This window comes from Podarcis vaucheri, assembly GCF_965113315.1.
Source record: "Podarcis vaucheri genome assembly, chromosome: 3".
NCBI lineage: Eukaryota > Metazoa > Chordata > Lepidosauria > Squamata > Lacertidae > Podarcis > Podarcis vaucheri.
Window position 1 is genome coordinate 92,569,969 of NC_138761.1, and position 14,264 is coordinate 92,584,232.

The following is a 14,264-nucleotide window of genomic DNA, read 5'->3' on the forward strand; positions in this document are numbered from 1 at the left end:
CTGATTTCCTTAAGAATGGATAGGTTTTATCTTCTTGCAGTCCATGGGACTCTCAAGAGTCTCCTCCAGCACAATAATTCAAAAGCATCAATTCTTCGTCGATCAGCCTTTTTTATGGTCCAGCCCTCACTTCCATACATCACTACTGGGAAAACCATAGCTTTAACTATACAAACCCATGTCAGCAAGGTGATGTCTCTGCTTTTTAAGATGCTGTCCAGAGATATAACAACATCCAAAAACACTTTCATAGTCCTAGTATCATTTAAAACATCCAAGTTCTCTCAGGTGTTTTGGTACATTTAATTTTGTTTTAAAATGTAATTGTCAACCTGCAGATTTTATAGAATCAAAGTAAGGAACATGTTTACACTAATAAACAGCGAGTTAATATGAAGGTCGGGTGGACTTGCCAAGAAGTAGAAGTCCACCCCCACAATTTCGGGGGCACCGCAGGGGACGCTGCAACTATTCTTTAGAATGGAGAGAGAGAGGTGTGGTGTGCGTGCGTCGAATTTCAGTGTTGCAGAGTGTGCCGCTGAAATTTGAGAGCTCAAGGTTCGCCACTGACATGACCCTTCCTTAGAAATCACATCCTGCTCTTTACCTCGTCCAAGGTATTGAACTCAGTGCCAATCTTTGAAACACCAAAGACCTGCTGCCATCCAACTCTGAAGCAGATAGGCCAAGGGGCAGCGTTCTGCAATACAGTATCAGTCCTGATGCACAGGCACTCTTAGCGTGCTCAAAAAAATCCCTGCTTTTTTGATATCACCTGCTCCCAGATCACAGCTCTCTCACTATGAAAGTGCTCCAAAGTCAAGTCTTAGTGAGCCCTGCTGGAAATTTTATACTCTTAAGTCATGTCTTTTTGGTCCTTATCGCTTCTCTCTTCTCCTAGTTCTTAATGGCGTGAGCAGCGCTTAAAGAGGCTCTGTGACCGCCACCTACTGGAACAGGAACTAAATATTGCTTAAACAGACTCCCCACCACCACATATACTGCGCGCACCCTCTGTCTGCTCCAGTTTAAAATTCAGAACGGTTGCAACCTTCCTTACTAGACGGCAATCTAAGGAATGAGTTCCACCTAACTCTGCATGGCATGATCCAGCTATTCGTCAACCCCTCGCGGCTTCCGCGGTGGAGAGCGCAATCTGGCCCTCTCTGTTGCCTTTTCTGGGATGCGCTTATCCCCCAGCTGCGTTACCTGGCGAAGGATGCTGAGGCTGCCTGAGCATCCGCAGCATCAGCATCACGACGCCGACCCAGCGAACTCCCGGCAGCCCCTCTCGGCCAATGAGCGCCGCCGCTGGCGACGGCGACTCCTCAGATTGGCTGAGGCGGGCGCGCTGCCTCCGCTCTCTCCGGGCCTCGGTTCCGGCGCGGGTCTCTGTGCGGCGACGGCAGCGGCGATGGCTGGCCGCGGCCGCGGGGGGAGGAGACGGCGCTGCGGGCGACCTTGAGGAAGCAGCGGCCATGGGCAACATGCCGTCGGCGCTGAAGCACTGCCTCAGCTACCAGCATCTCCTCAAGGAGCAGCTGTGGATCGGAGAAGCGGCGCCGCAGCCCACGGCGCTGCAGCATCCCGGGCAGGTACCTGAGCGCCACGCAGGGACGGGGTCGGCGGTGATGTAGGGCAGCAGGTGCCCTCACCTCTCCACCCCTGCCTCTTAGGGGGACCCACCCGATCCCTGAGCCTGACCACCACCGGGTTAGTGGGAAAGCCCCCTTGGGTGGTTTAGGACTTTAGGCCCCCGTCAAGTGGGTGGGGGTCCCTACTTACTTTGGACTTGGAGGTGCCTCCTCTATATTACATACATACATATAATTAAATTTCCACAAATGTCACATAAGATTGCATAATACATTTTTCTTTTGTTTTATTGACTTCCCATCCCATTTTCCATGGTGTTTTTTTTAATTCACCCTGTCTTCATGCTTTAATATCATAACCATTATACAATAATCTCTCATTCTTTCTGTTGCTCATTGTTCAAATCCTGCTTGTGAATTCATCATACTATAATATTTGTTTAAATAGTCTGAAAAGGCTTCCATTTCTTCCATAAAACAGACATCATTAAGTTCTCTTGTTTTAGCTGTTAGTTTTGCTTTCAAACACTCACCTGTGCTTTCCCTCTGGGCAGTGCAGTTGTTGATACTGTTCTCCCTTGGATCGCATGGTAGCTTCTTGCTTTGCCACCCAGTAAGGATGAGGAAGCAGAGTTGGAAGTGGCCACTTGCTGCCCATCTGATCACTTGCCAGTCTCTGGGCAGCAGCAGCTTGAATTGGGGACCAGCAGGTCCAGTCTTCACTGGTGTGCCACCAAGACAGAGAGATTGAGATGAGCAAGCAAGCAGAGGCAGCAACCATAACCACTGCATCCCCTTGCCTTCTGGGTCAGGTGTGGGGAACTTGTGGCTGTCCAGATGTTGTGGGCCTCCAGCTCCCATCAGCCACAGCCAGCATGACCAATTAGGGGAGATGTAGTCTGGCAAGATCTGGAGGGCATCAGGTTAGCACATGCACCTGTCAAAATCTCTAATGCAGTTTCCCAAGTGCAAGCTGGATGTGAGGCATTTGAAGGTAAATGGGCATAGTTTGGGGAAAATGGACACACAGGCCAAATTGGGACTTGTGCCAGGCCAGATTTGGCCTATGGGCCAGACGTCACTACTCTTGTTTGATAGCTAGCCCTCTTTTGAGTTGAGCAGGACCATGTATCCCAAAGCAGTCAGGAAGCCACACTTCCTGACTCATCTCTGAGAGACAACTATAATTTATACTTTCCTTTTATCTCTTGCACTGTGCAGGTAGCTAAAGCCCAGGGTAGTCATTATCCACCCTGCCCCCGGTGTGTTGTCACCTCTTATAATGTCAGTAAAGGCACTTTGACAGCTCCCCCCACAAATTAGCTAATGGCACAGGATTGCCATATGGTGTGGATCATTATTTCTGCCTTATTGAATATTCTTCAATATGAACTTTGTGATATAGGAAACATCTGTTGAAAAATCCAAGCCTCTGGTTACAAAGGTCTAACCCTTGGGTGGGCAGAAGTGCATAGCTTTTGGGACTGGAAACATGTGAGTTGTGTAGAAAGGGGTATATCGACTGACATAAAGTTGCAAAAAACTTTACCCCAAAGCCCTCTCCCTTTTCACAAGCAGATATAAGGCAGCAGGTATGCACTGGCTAGGTATAAGGTAAAGGTAAAGGGACCACTGAACATTAGGTCCAGTCGTGACCGACTCTTGCGTTGTGGCGCTAATCTCGCTTTATTGGCCAAGGGAGCCGGCGTACAGCTTCCGGGCCATGTGGCCAGCATGACTATGCTGCTTCTGGCGAACCAGAGCAGCGCATGGAAACGTCGTTTACCTTCCTGCCGGAGCGGTACCTATTTATCTACTTGCACTTTGACATGCTTTCGAACTGCTAGGTTGGCAGGAGCAGGGACAGAACAACGGGAGCTCACCCGGTTGTGGGGATTTGAACCGCCGACCTTCTGATCGGCAAGTCCTAGGCTCTGTGGTTTAACCCACAGCGCCACCTGCGTCCCATGGCTAGGTATAGAGAGGATGTTTTTAAGGTTGAGAGCCAACAAGTTGAAGCTCAATCCAGGTAAGATGGAGACACTGTTAGTTGGTGGTTTCCTAGACTGGATGGATGAGAGATTGCCTGCTCTTGATGGAGTTACACTCCCTCTGAAGGAGTGGGCACGTAGCTTGGGGGTACTTGTGGATTCTTTGCTGTTGTTTGAGGCTCAAGTGGCTTCAGTGGTGCAGACTCCACAAAAAAGAGAATTTAGAGAACATTATGCAAAGTGACTTTTCTGGAGGGACAGAAAGTGAGGAAAAGAATAATCTAGAAATATTATCAGAAAAAAATGTATTTTGGACATTATGGCTCGGCTCTGTAATGGACTGTTTTGACACACATTGAGTCTTTACATTTTTAGGGTACCTTTAAAGCACTTTAGAGGCACAGCATATATAGATATATCGATTGTGTGTGTGTGAACTTGCCCTTAGAAGATCTGCAGAAGGTTTTCTTTGGTACACAAGGAAGTAAAACAGAGATAAGCCAAGCTCTAAACATCAGAGGAAAATCTGCTTCCTCTTATGTACACATTCCTGATGAGTTTCAGTCCTTGGAGGACTTTAATTTTCCAAATTAAGTAGTTTCCAAATTGGCAAATATCCCTTGGAGCATTCTATTATTTCAGAAGTGTTTTGATCTAATGGATTTTAGAAGCCATTATTACTTCTGGTAATCAGTTTATTACCATTAGATGTCCTTAAAAAGTATGGTTTTAATTTTAAGGTTGCTAAGAGTCTTAGATCTTTGGAACCATTTTATTGCTGTGTATTTTCCATCATGTTTTCATTCTCAGGCTGGCTACTTGCTATCTGTTTATGTCCCCACATATTTCTTTTTCTTTTTCTCTTCTTGTGTATACTCTTGTAGTACTTCCATCATTGTTACTGTTGTTGGTCCATCCCATGCTCAGCCTTTCCTGAGCCAGGTGGAATGTGTGTCATCCTCATGCTAGTGACACCACCATCCGAATCCACAAATGACTAATTTCTGTGATTTTTTAAAAAATAGACATTGAATAGCTAGGGGGACAAGATGGAACCTTGCAGAAACCCACTGGAAAAGTTCCATGGGGCTGAGCAGAAGTCCCTTAACACTACTTTCTGGGAGTGGTCTCGTAGGAAGGAGCCGAACCACTGTAACCCAATGTCCCTGTCTGGAAACTCACAGTGCTGCTCTGTATGGACCCCATAGTCAATGCTACTGAAAGTTGTGGGGAGATCTAGGAGAATCAACAGGGTGACACATTCTCCCATTTATTTCCCGATAATAGTAATCAGGGTGACCAAGTGGTGTGTCAGTGCTGAAGCCAGATGGAAATGGGTCTACGTAACTGCTGCATCCAGGACCATCTACTGCTGGCTGTCCACCACTCTCTCAATCACTTTGCCCAGGAAAGGGACATTCATGGTAGGGTAGTAGTTGTCCATTTACCCCAGAGGCCAAGGAAGGGGCAGCACTACCCCTCCTGCAATGAAGCATTAATCGCTTCCTTGACCCACCCCCTTGAACTTACAAGCCGTGATGGGCAAAGATGATAGGACCAGAAGCAGCCGTCTTACACCAAGTCAGACATTTGGACCATCTAGTTCAGTTTTGTCTACTTGGATTGGCAACGGTTCTCCAGGGCTTCTGGCAGCCTTGCCTGTGGATGCCAGGGATTGGACCTGCAACCTTCTTCATGCAAAGCAGATGCTGTACCTTGAGCGATTGTCCTTCCCCATGAGGTGGATCTTCTGTTGATTTCCTTGAATGCCAGATCTCACATCCCAGGAAGTGATTAGCAGGCAGCTGCTTGTGCTTGTTTGTGTCTCGCGTTTGTTTGCTTTATTCACTTACAGTTGGATAAGTTTAAAGAAGGCTGTAATTCCATGATTAAAGGTCACTGGCATTTTTCTGTTATAAACCTCTATTTTCATCAATTTATAACTAAGCATGCGTGTGTATGTGTGGAGGGGGAATATTTTTATGGAAGTATTTGGCAAACAACATGATCACAGTCCCTGGTAGTGCTTTTCTCTCTTGCTCAAATGAGGTAGCAGAAGAGGGGTATGGAACTGAAATTTACTTTCCGATTTACATGGCAGTACTTTTTTTATTTTGGGGGAGGGTGGGAATGGCTGGTTTTACAAGCTGTTTGTTCTTCTTTGGCAACACCTGATAAATGGAAAATGCTTGAGGCTCTTAGGCTTTCATGTAAACTGTTTCCTTGTTGATATTCAACATAATTTAGCCATAGTGCTCACTTCACTTCACAGAGCTAATACCTAATTCAATAACCAGTCATTATCTTTAATCATCAGACATGCATTTTTGCCGGATCAAATTTAGGAAGAAATGTTACATTGACAGCCCATCAGACAACAGCTTTGTGCAGAAACTGCCAAATTAAGACCTTTTCTTAAAAGAAATTTCCTCTAGCTTTTAATTTTCATATTTAAATTCTGGCTTAAGTTTAAATGCGATTTTTAAAATTTAAGTTCTGGTTGACAGGAGTGATTTTTCCTCAGGTTTGTTCTCTACTTTTGCCAATTGCACATTTTGATGTTTATGTATTTAAATTTTGAGTGCCGCTTTGAGCTTTTCAAGGAACAGAGGTTATTTAATATTGTGTAAGAAATTCCTGCTATTCTGATCCTACAGGCACTAGTCTGTTACACCCCGGTTTCCTGAGCAGTGAGAAGTTCAGGGGCAGCACAGCAAGATTAGAGGTTGTCTTCAATCTAGAACTTGAGTAGACCCATTAAATTAATGGAACCAGAAGAAGAAGAAGAGTTTGGATTTGATACCCCGCTTTATCACTACCCTAGGGAGTCTCAAAGCGGCTAACATTCTCCTTTCCCTTCCTCCCCCACAACAAACACTCTGTGAGGTGAGTGGGGCTGAGAGACTTCAGAGAAGTGTGACTAGCCCAAGGTTACCCAGCAGCTGCATGTGGAGAAGCGGAGACGCGAACTCGGTTCACCAGATTACGAGACTACCGTTCTTAACCACTACACCACACTGGCTCCACCATTTTGATTCCACTGCAGATCCACTCCATTTAAGAATATCCAACACACATTTAAAGCACATGGATTCCTCTATTGAATTCTGGGAACTGTATTTGCTTCTTAGAGGGCTCCAGTTCTTAGCACCATTAAACTACAGTTCCCATAATTCTTTAAAGTCATGTGCTTTAAATGTCCATTAGATATACAGCATGTGTTGTTTCTCAGTGGGTCTACTCTGGGTAGGACTTCCATTGGATACAACCATTGGATGAGAGAATATTGGATATATTTTTTATTTATAGGTTGTAGTCTAGCAGCATCTGGAATGCATCACATTGGTGACCCCCTACAATATGCAATAACATGTTCCTGACCTTTGACTCCACTTGTACACGCAGGTTTACGGGTGTGTGCCTGTGCCAGTCAATGTGACAAGATTTGGCTCATAATGGTTGAAAATTATTATGACAATAAAAGCTTTATGCACGTTTCGAACGCATCCTGTTTAAGGTATGATATGTTTAGCACACTTCAGATCCTCTTGCTTCTTTCACAGATGTGTTTATATCACGAATGTGGCATTTGCCTTGTAAGCGCAATTATCTGATAATCATGGAAAACCTCAAAATGCAATGCCCTTTTGTCAGGAGGGCTTCCACTTATAAGAAAAAGCACTTTCTGAAAGGGGTGGGAGATGTTATTTAGCAGATGTGAAAGTTTTGCCTTTATATTTAAATAAAATAGGTTTATGTTCTCTGCAAGTGTGGGCCTAGCTTGGTCCAAGGAAGGTTTAGCCTGCCAGATGCCGTATGTGATCAGAGATGTTGTGCAGCTGTTTCCCATTTCTTTTTACACCGCTCACATAAATGCATAGTAACTGTACTGGATTTTTTTTAAACTGTACTTTAGCAGTCATTGAAGGATGTTACTACATGGGATTTAATTTAACTTGCAAAGCAGTTTGTGGCAAGGGAGGTGACACCCACGATGGTGGATGCGAGAGATATACCCAAAGGCACAGCGTTGTGAGGCTCATTTCCCCTTCAGATTCTAGAGACAAAAATTTAAGACACCTGCCCCCAGCCCCCCAGTGTGAGCCATGTCAAAATATGTGCCTTGGGTAAACAATTATGCATTTCGTTGTGCACATTTCGAGTTCCAGTTGTGGAAGATTTTGCAGTCAAACCTAACAGTGCATGCGTATGCTTTTTTAGTAAATGAAGGGGGTTAAGGATCATAGAGCTGTGAATTGCTAAAGAAGGCTAGGTCATGCTCCCTCACTTTTGGGGAGGTAGGAAGTAAGGCTTCTTTTCTTTTCTTTTCTTTTCTTTTCTTTTCTTTTCTTTTCTTTTCTTTTCTTTCTTTTCTTTCTTTCTTTCGCTCTCGCTCTCGCTCTCTCCCCCCTTCACTTTAAACCATGTAACTGAGCAGACATCTGAGGCTGGGGCTCCAGAATCAGACCACATATTTGAGACCAACTAATGTATTTTGTAACCAGGAGCACCTTCCCTGTGTTGTTACTGCTGTAGGGTTGAACAATGCTCTGATTATTGTAAGTAAAGCATTTAAACTTACTTAAGGTTGTGGTCTATTCACTCGGAGAAGGGTAGAGGTGGGGGAGCACATTTGAGAGCACTTAATACTGGGACATTTTCAGCTCCAACAACCTAAATTTTCAGCACTTTGCAAACTCTGCACATATTTCTGTTTTAAACTCTGCTGGGTTTTTTCCCCGGCTAGATCTCTTTTGAATTTCAGGCAGTCAGCAGTTTATTCTTTTGTAGTTTCCCACACACGTGGGACTTCAGGATTAACTAATATTCCCCAGTTATTTCCCAACGCTTGTCAGTGTCCTCTCCTACAGAAATCAGTTCCTGACTCCTACCCAGGCACCTGTCCTGCAAGTCTTGTCTTCTGTCTGCACAAATCTTCCCCTCCTCATTGATACTTCCATGGTTAATTGGGACTTAATGAAATGAAGGTCATAGTTAAGAAGGCATAGACCTTTTAAATGGCTAGAGCTTCAGATATTGAAGCAAGAACCTTATGTTTCACCATGCTGCAGCAACTTTTACAGTCTGCTTGCTCATGTTGCTCTGGTCTAGGAGAGGGAAGGGAACCTGTGGCCCTCCACATGCTGAACTACAACTCCCTTCATTTGTGACCTGTTTGAATTTAGCATACTGGCTTTGCATACTGAACTAGGCTTGATTATTTGTGGAAACTACTTCACAATAGCTTAATTCTACCCTATGGCTTTTTGAATTCTTTGGATAGCCTTATTAGTCAAATCTGAAATCTTTACTTGTCATAGGCCCATCTTCGTTTTCTTTCTGAATTTCCCAAGTTTTAGTTTCTCTCTCCCCCACCCCTTCCCAATTGGCTTCTGTCTAAGGCAGGGTTTCCCAAACTTCAGTCTCCAGCTGTTTTTGGACTACAACTCCCATCATCCCTAGGTAGCAGGACCAGTGGTCAGGGATGATGGGAATTGTAGTCCAAAAACAGCTGAAGACCCAAGTTTGGGAAACTCTGATATAAGGCAAGCTGTGATCCTCCAGATGTCCCTGGACTACACCTTCCTGCATTGACTGCTGTCTGGGGCCTATGGGACATAATCTGAAGGACTTCAAGTTCTGAACCTCTGGTCTAAGGCCATGGTTGAAAATGGTTTTTTTCTGAAGGGACGTTTAAGAAAAGGAGTGATAGTGGGGTGTTAATGGCCAACCCCCACTTCTCAAAGTAGCCTGCCAACAAGACAAATGGTCATAGGCAAGCATCCCCTCTAGATTGGTAACTCTGGAGCAGATTTGCCACAGGTGCTGCCAGTCACCAAGCCTTAGGTACACAGAAGCTGCCTTGCAGAAGTAGACCATTGGTCCACTGTTGTCTACATTGGCTGGCAACATCTTTCCAAAGTTTCAGATAGGGGTCTCTAACAGGAGATACCAGGGATTGAACCTGGGGCATTCTGCATGCAAAGCAGTTGGTTTTAGATAGGAATAATAATAATAATAATAATAATAATAATAATAATAATAATAAGTAGTAGTTCACAAATATATGTTTTGGCTGTGTAAACTTTATTTTTGGAGGAGGTATGATCTATCACATGTTTCCTGACAAATATCTACTCTTTAATCCTAACACTGTGGGAACACCTTGTGGTTATTATTGGTGGTTTGAAAAGTACTCTGCACATATTCTGAGAATTTTTTCTTTTTTATAACTTGCCCACTCCTGGACTCATCCCTAGTACCTCAGGTTACATACGCTTCAGGTTACATACGCTTCAGGTTACAGACTCCGCTAACCCAGAAATAGTGCTTCAGGTTAAGAACTTTGCTTCAGGATAAGAACAGAAATTGGGCTCCGGTGGTGCGGCGGCGGCAGGAGGCCCCATTAGCTAAAGTGGTGCTTCAGGTTAAGAACAGTTTCAGGTTAAGAACAGACCTCCGGAATGAATTCAGTACTTGAAACAAAACTCTTTGGGGCAGTGCCATAGAGTGGGAGCCCTAGCACAATTTATCTTTTATTTATTTACACACTTTTCTGTTTCAGGAACTGCTCACAAGTGGATTTCCCGAATTTGTTAAAATAGTAGAAGTCGGGCCTAGAGATGGATTGCAGAATGAAAAGGTAAGTGGACAATGTGAGTTGAAGTGCTGAGTTACGCATGAAAGCCAGGAAGTTGAAAGCATGAAATGGATCTTCTGAAATACGTATGACTGAAGTGCTTCAGTGTGTGCATGAACTTTGGTTTCAAACGCACACAAACACATGTGTAGTTAATTGAGTATGGAGGGCTTTTAATATCTTTCTACAGCATTTCTACAGCAGGCGGGGGGAAGCTGTAGCCAGGAGCAATTGGCAGGCAGCAGGGGCCACCACAGACCTGACTTCCCAGCACATTCATTGTTACCATGTACCTGGATGTTGCGAGGGCAGCGTGGGAACAAAGTTGGGGGCAGGGGCACTGCTGGTGTGCTCACATGGCCCTGACCTCCCCACCTCCCTGTCATACTCATATCCCTGTAGGTGTGCCAATTTGCTTTTGCCTGAAAAAAAATAGCACCCGTCTGCAGTATCTGCCATTTTTTATTTTAGAGCGTTAAAAATACCTGTTATTGTTGTTCAAAACGCTTTTGCCACATGCTACATTTTGTACCAATACCGGTCTCCCCCTTACTTTCCCACAGGCTATAGTCCCTACAGATGTCAAAATTGAATTCATCAACCGACTTTCCAAAACAGGCTTGCCAGTCATAGAAGTGACGAGCTTTGTTTCTTCGAAATGGGTACCTCAGGTAGGTAAATTGAACAGAAGGATCCAGCATTTTTATGCTAGGTAGGTTTCCCATAGCAGGGATGTCTTTCTGAACCATCACTCCCCTACACCTTATGCCTTATACCTGCTAGTCACCTCCCACCTGATTTTGCCCTGCCTTGTCCACACTTGGCACTCAGGACAGAGGAACGTTGCAGCTGCTTTATGTCCAGTCAGAAGAAGAAGAAGAAGAAGAGTTTGAATTTGATATCCCACTTTATCACTACCCGAAGGAGTCTCAAAGTGGCTAACATTCTCCTTTCCCTTCTGCCCCCACAACAAACACTCTGTGAGGTGAGTGGGGCTGAGAGACTTCAGAGAAGTGTGACTGGCCCAAGGTCACCCAGCAGCTGCATGTGGAGGAGCGGAGACGCGAACCCGGTTCACCAGATTACGAGTCCACTGCTCTTAACCGCTACACCACACTGGCTCAATTGGTCCATCATTACGTGCAGTGTAAATTAATAACACAGACTTTTCTTTGGTAAAAGAATAAAAGCTTTACTGAGTTAAAATGAACTTGTTTGCATGGTGAACAGAAGATTAAACTAGCTTCAGAGCATACATGGAGTTATTGAGTCACACATTACGCATCAACAGTCTCCACTGAACACAAGCTTCACAGAGCACAGGCTCCACCACTCAGACACACAGACTGAGTCTGCCTGCAAGCAGATACAGTCAAACCTCATTCTGCATCTGCTTCCACTTGTGTCCACTTCGGCGAACATCCACAGCAAACCCAGAAGTACCAGAATGGGTTACTTCCAGGTTTGCTGCTTGCGCATGCACAGTAGCGCTAAATCGCGCTTCGATGTGCGTCATTTTCGGCTTGTGGGCGGGCCTCCAGAATGGATCCCGTCCGCAAAACGAGGTTTAACTGTACTTATACAGAGAATGAGTCATCCTCAAGATGAGTCACAGTGATTCAGCATGCTAAATGATTCTGCAGCTTTTCAGCATTTCACAACATTTCTAGACTCCTTTACTGCTTCCGCTCTCAAATACCTTTGTCACATGACACATCAAGCTCAGTCTTGTTTACGCTGACCAGCAGTGGTCCTTTAGCATTCTACATGGGAGTGTCTCCCAGCTCTATCTGCAGTTGATGGGCATTAAACTCAGGGTCTTCTGCTGGCAAGACACCACTGTTGTCATTCCATATTTCTACGTGGAGCCTCTAGTGCTCAGTTGATGTCAAATCTGACATTTTACTATTGTAGCAACAAGGGAGCAGAGCCTGGTTTAAATCAGCTGGCCCAATGGGTTGGAATAAGAATTAAACGTTCATTCAGTGGAGGTGCAAAAGCAATCAGCCACTGTGGATATCAAATCCATCTGTCTTCAGTAAGCTTATAATAGCAAGTAATTGACCAAAGTGATCCTCAATATACCAAAAGCCTTCATTTATTTCGGACAGTTTCCTGGACTGAATGGGACTTGGCAGCCCTTTCCGTATCAATAATGTTAATTGGGTGAAACAGAAATATTCCTGGTGTTGCACTGTGCTGGGGAGAGCCTAGTATTAGTAGTGTGTGTCATGCCACAGAGAGATTCTGTGTTAGTTTCCTGTCCTCACTCCTCATGAGATTAATCTATAGAGTAAATGTTGATTTTTATCATAAAGTTACCAAGCAATGAATGGCCTTTGAGATAGGTAGGTCTGTGTCTGTTAACTATATTAGGATCCCAGAATGGGTTTGAATTTAGGTAGTTTGTTGGTGAAGATTGTGGCCTGAATTTGGTGTCTTAGTTACTTAATTGGCACAGCTTGACAGCTGCGTCAGTCAATGCAGAGCTAAAATGCAAGCTGCACCTGTACCCCAACTCTTTCCTCACTGTGCCAAATTTGAAGAAAAAGAGACTTTAAAATTTTGTATACAGTATAAAGCTACCAGGGCAATTTGCCTTTCAGATGGAAATGCCTACATCTGTCTTTCTAATAGTGAAGGCTTTGCAGACCACCAGTTTTTCACTACACTGATGGAGCTTGAACTTTTATTACTGCAAAGGTGTCTCTGGTGTGTTGCTCCCATGAGGGATATTCTACCTACCCAAATATTTCTAAAATGGGGAAAATATATGGGAGTTCCATGAGTTCCATTTCCTGGCATACAGTTAGGTCAGTTGCTCTACTCTTAAAACTTTAATACAGAACTTGGTTTGGACCAAACAATGCCACAGTCCAAATGGGGATGACTAGCAGGCCTAAATAGTCCTGCAGAATAGAAGTTATCTACCGCTGCTTTAATGGTAATCTATTTTAAATTAAAAGAACTCATCTCAGTGCCCTCCTGCCTGAGACGAAAGCCACCTTAAAAGAGACAGCTGCTGCTGCTGCAGACTGCGCTCTAGAGCTCAATCTCACTTTTCAGAATGGAGGCCAAGAACGGCAAATATCAGGTGAAAGTTGGACCTGGAGAGTTTAAGTTGATCCAAAACGTTTTGGTTTTTTTGCATTTTAGGGGGTTGAGGGAGGGAGAACAGGATCTGGAATCATTCTTGTTCACCTGGTTATTTAAACCTCTGCCGCTAGAAGATGGATAGAGTGCCCCTTGTAGAAAAAGCCCCACCCCATTAAGCCAAACCAGTGTCTACGGGGCTCTGTTGCAAAATTATAACATGATTGCACAAAGGAGGACGTTCTCAGCGACTGGTTTCCTTTCATGAGGTTCCCATCCAAGTAGTTCAAGATTTATTGCCTAATACCCTGAACTGCAAACAATGGATGAAACCAATCACTGGGAAGCCTAACGGGAGGAAGAGCTGGTGAAGAGCAGATCAGGCCGCTCTGGGCAGTGCAGGAGGGGCCATGCAGTGTTGTCAGACGTTTGCAATGAGGGATCATGGGGCTGGCAAGCCCCTTGACCCCCCAGCTATAAAGCATGATGACTCAGAACAGTTCAGGAGAAAATCTGGTCTTAGCTTGAAATCTTGGTTGTATGCAGTGCTTAAAACAGTTTTCAGCAGGCATAGGCAGACTTGGCCCTCCAGATGTTTTGGGACTACAATTCCTATCACCCCTGACCACTGGTCCTGTTTGCTAGGGATCATGGGAGTTGTAGTCCCAAAACATCTGGAGGGCCAAGTTTGCCAATGCCTGGTTTTCAGGAAGAGTTAATCAACCCCCGCAGCACACATGCAGTGGTCCCAATCAACACCACCACCCCTTCACTATTTGAAAGGGGGCGTGGGCGCAGGATTGCAAAGCCTCCAACATGTACAGGTCAAAAACGTTTTCCAGGCCATGCTCCTGGGTGAGTGACCCATGCAAGACCATGGCCAAAGCACTTTTTCGGGGCAAGATTGTGGTGCCCAAAATGACCACCATGCTCTTGCGTGACAAA

At 44.8% G+C, this 14,264-nt stretch overlaps 1 protein-coding gene across 1 annotated transcript in view; it reads left to right on the forward strand.

The window, feature by feature from the left end:
* The first annotated feature begins 1,359 nt into the window (after positions 1-1,359).
* Positions 1,360-14,264, forward strand: part of HMGCLL1 (3-hydroxy-3-methylglutaryl-CoA lyase like 1) — a 51,222-nt gene continuing 38,317 nt past the window's right edge. The window contains exons 1-3 of the mRNA XM_082218352.1: positions 1,360-1,595; positions 10,152-10,229; positions 10,790-10,897. Coding sequence (XP_082074478.1) covers positions 1,479-1,595; positions 10,152-10,229; positions 10,790-10,897 — 303 coding nt within the window. The 5' untranslated portion in view covers positions 1,360-1,478. The remainder of the gene's footprint in view (positions 1,596-10,151; positions 10,230-10,789; positions 10,898-14,264) is intronic.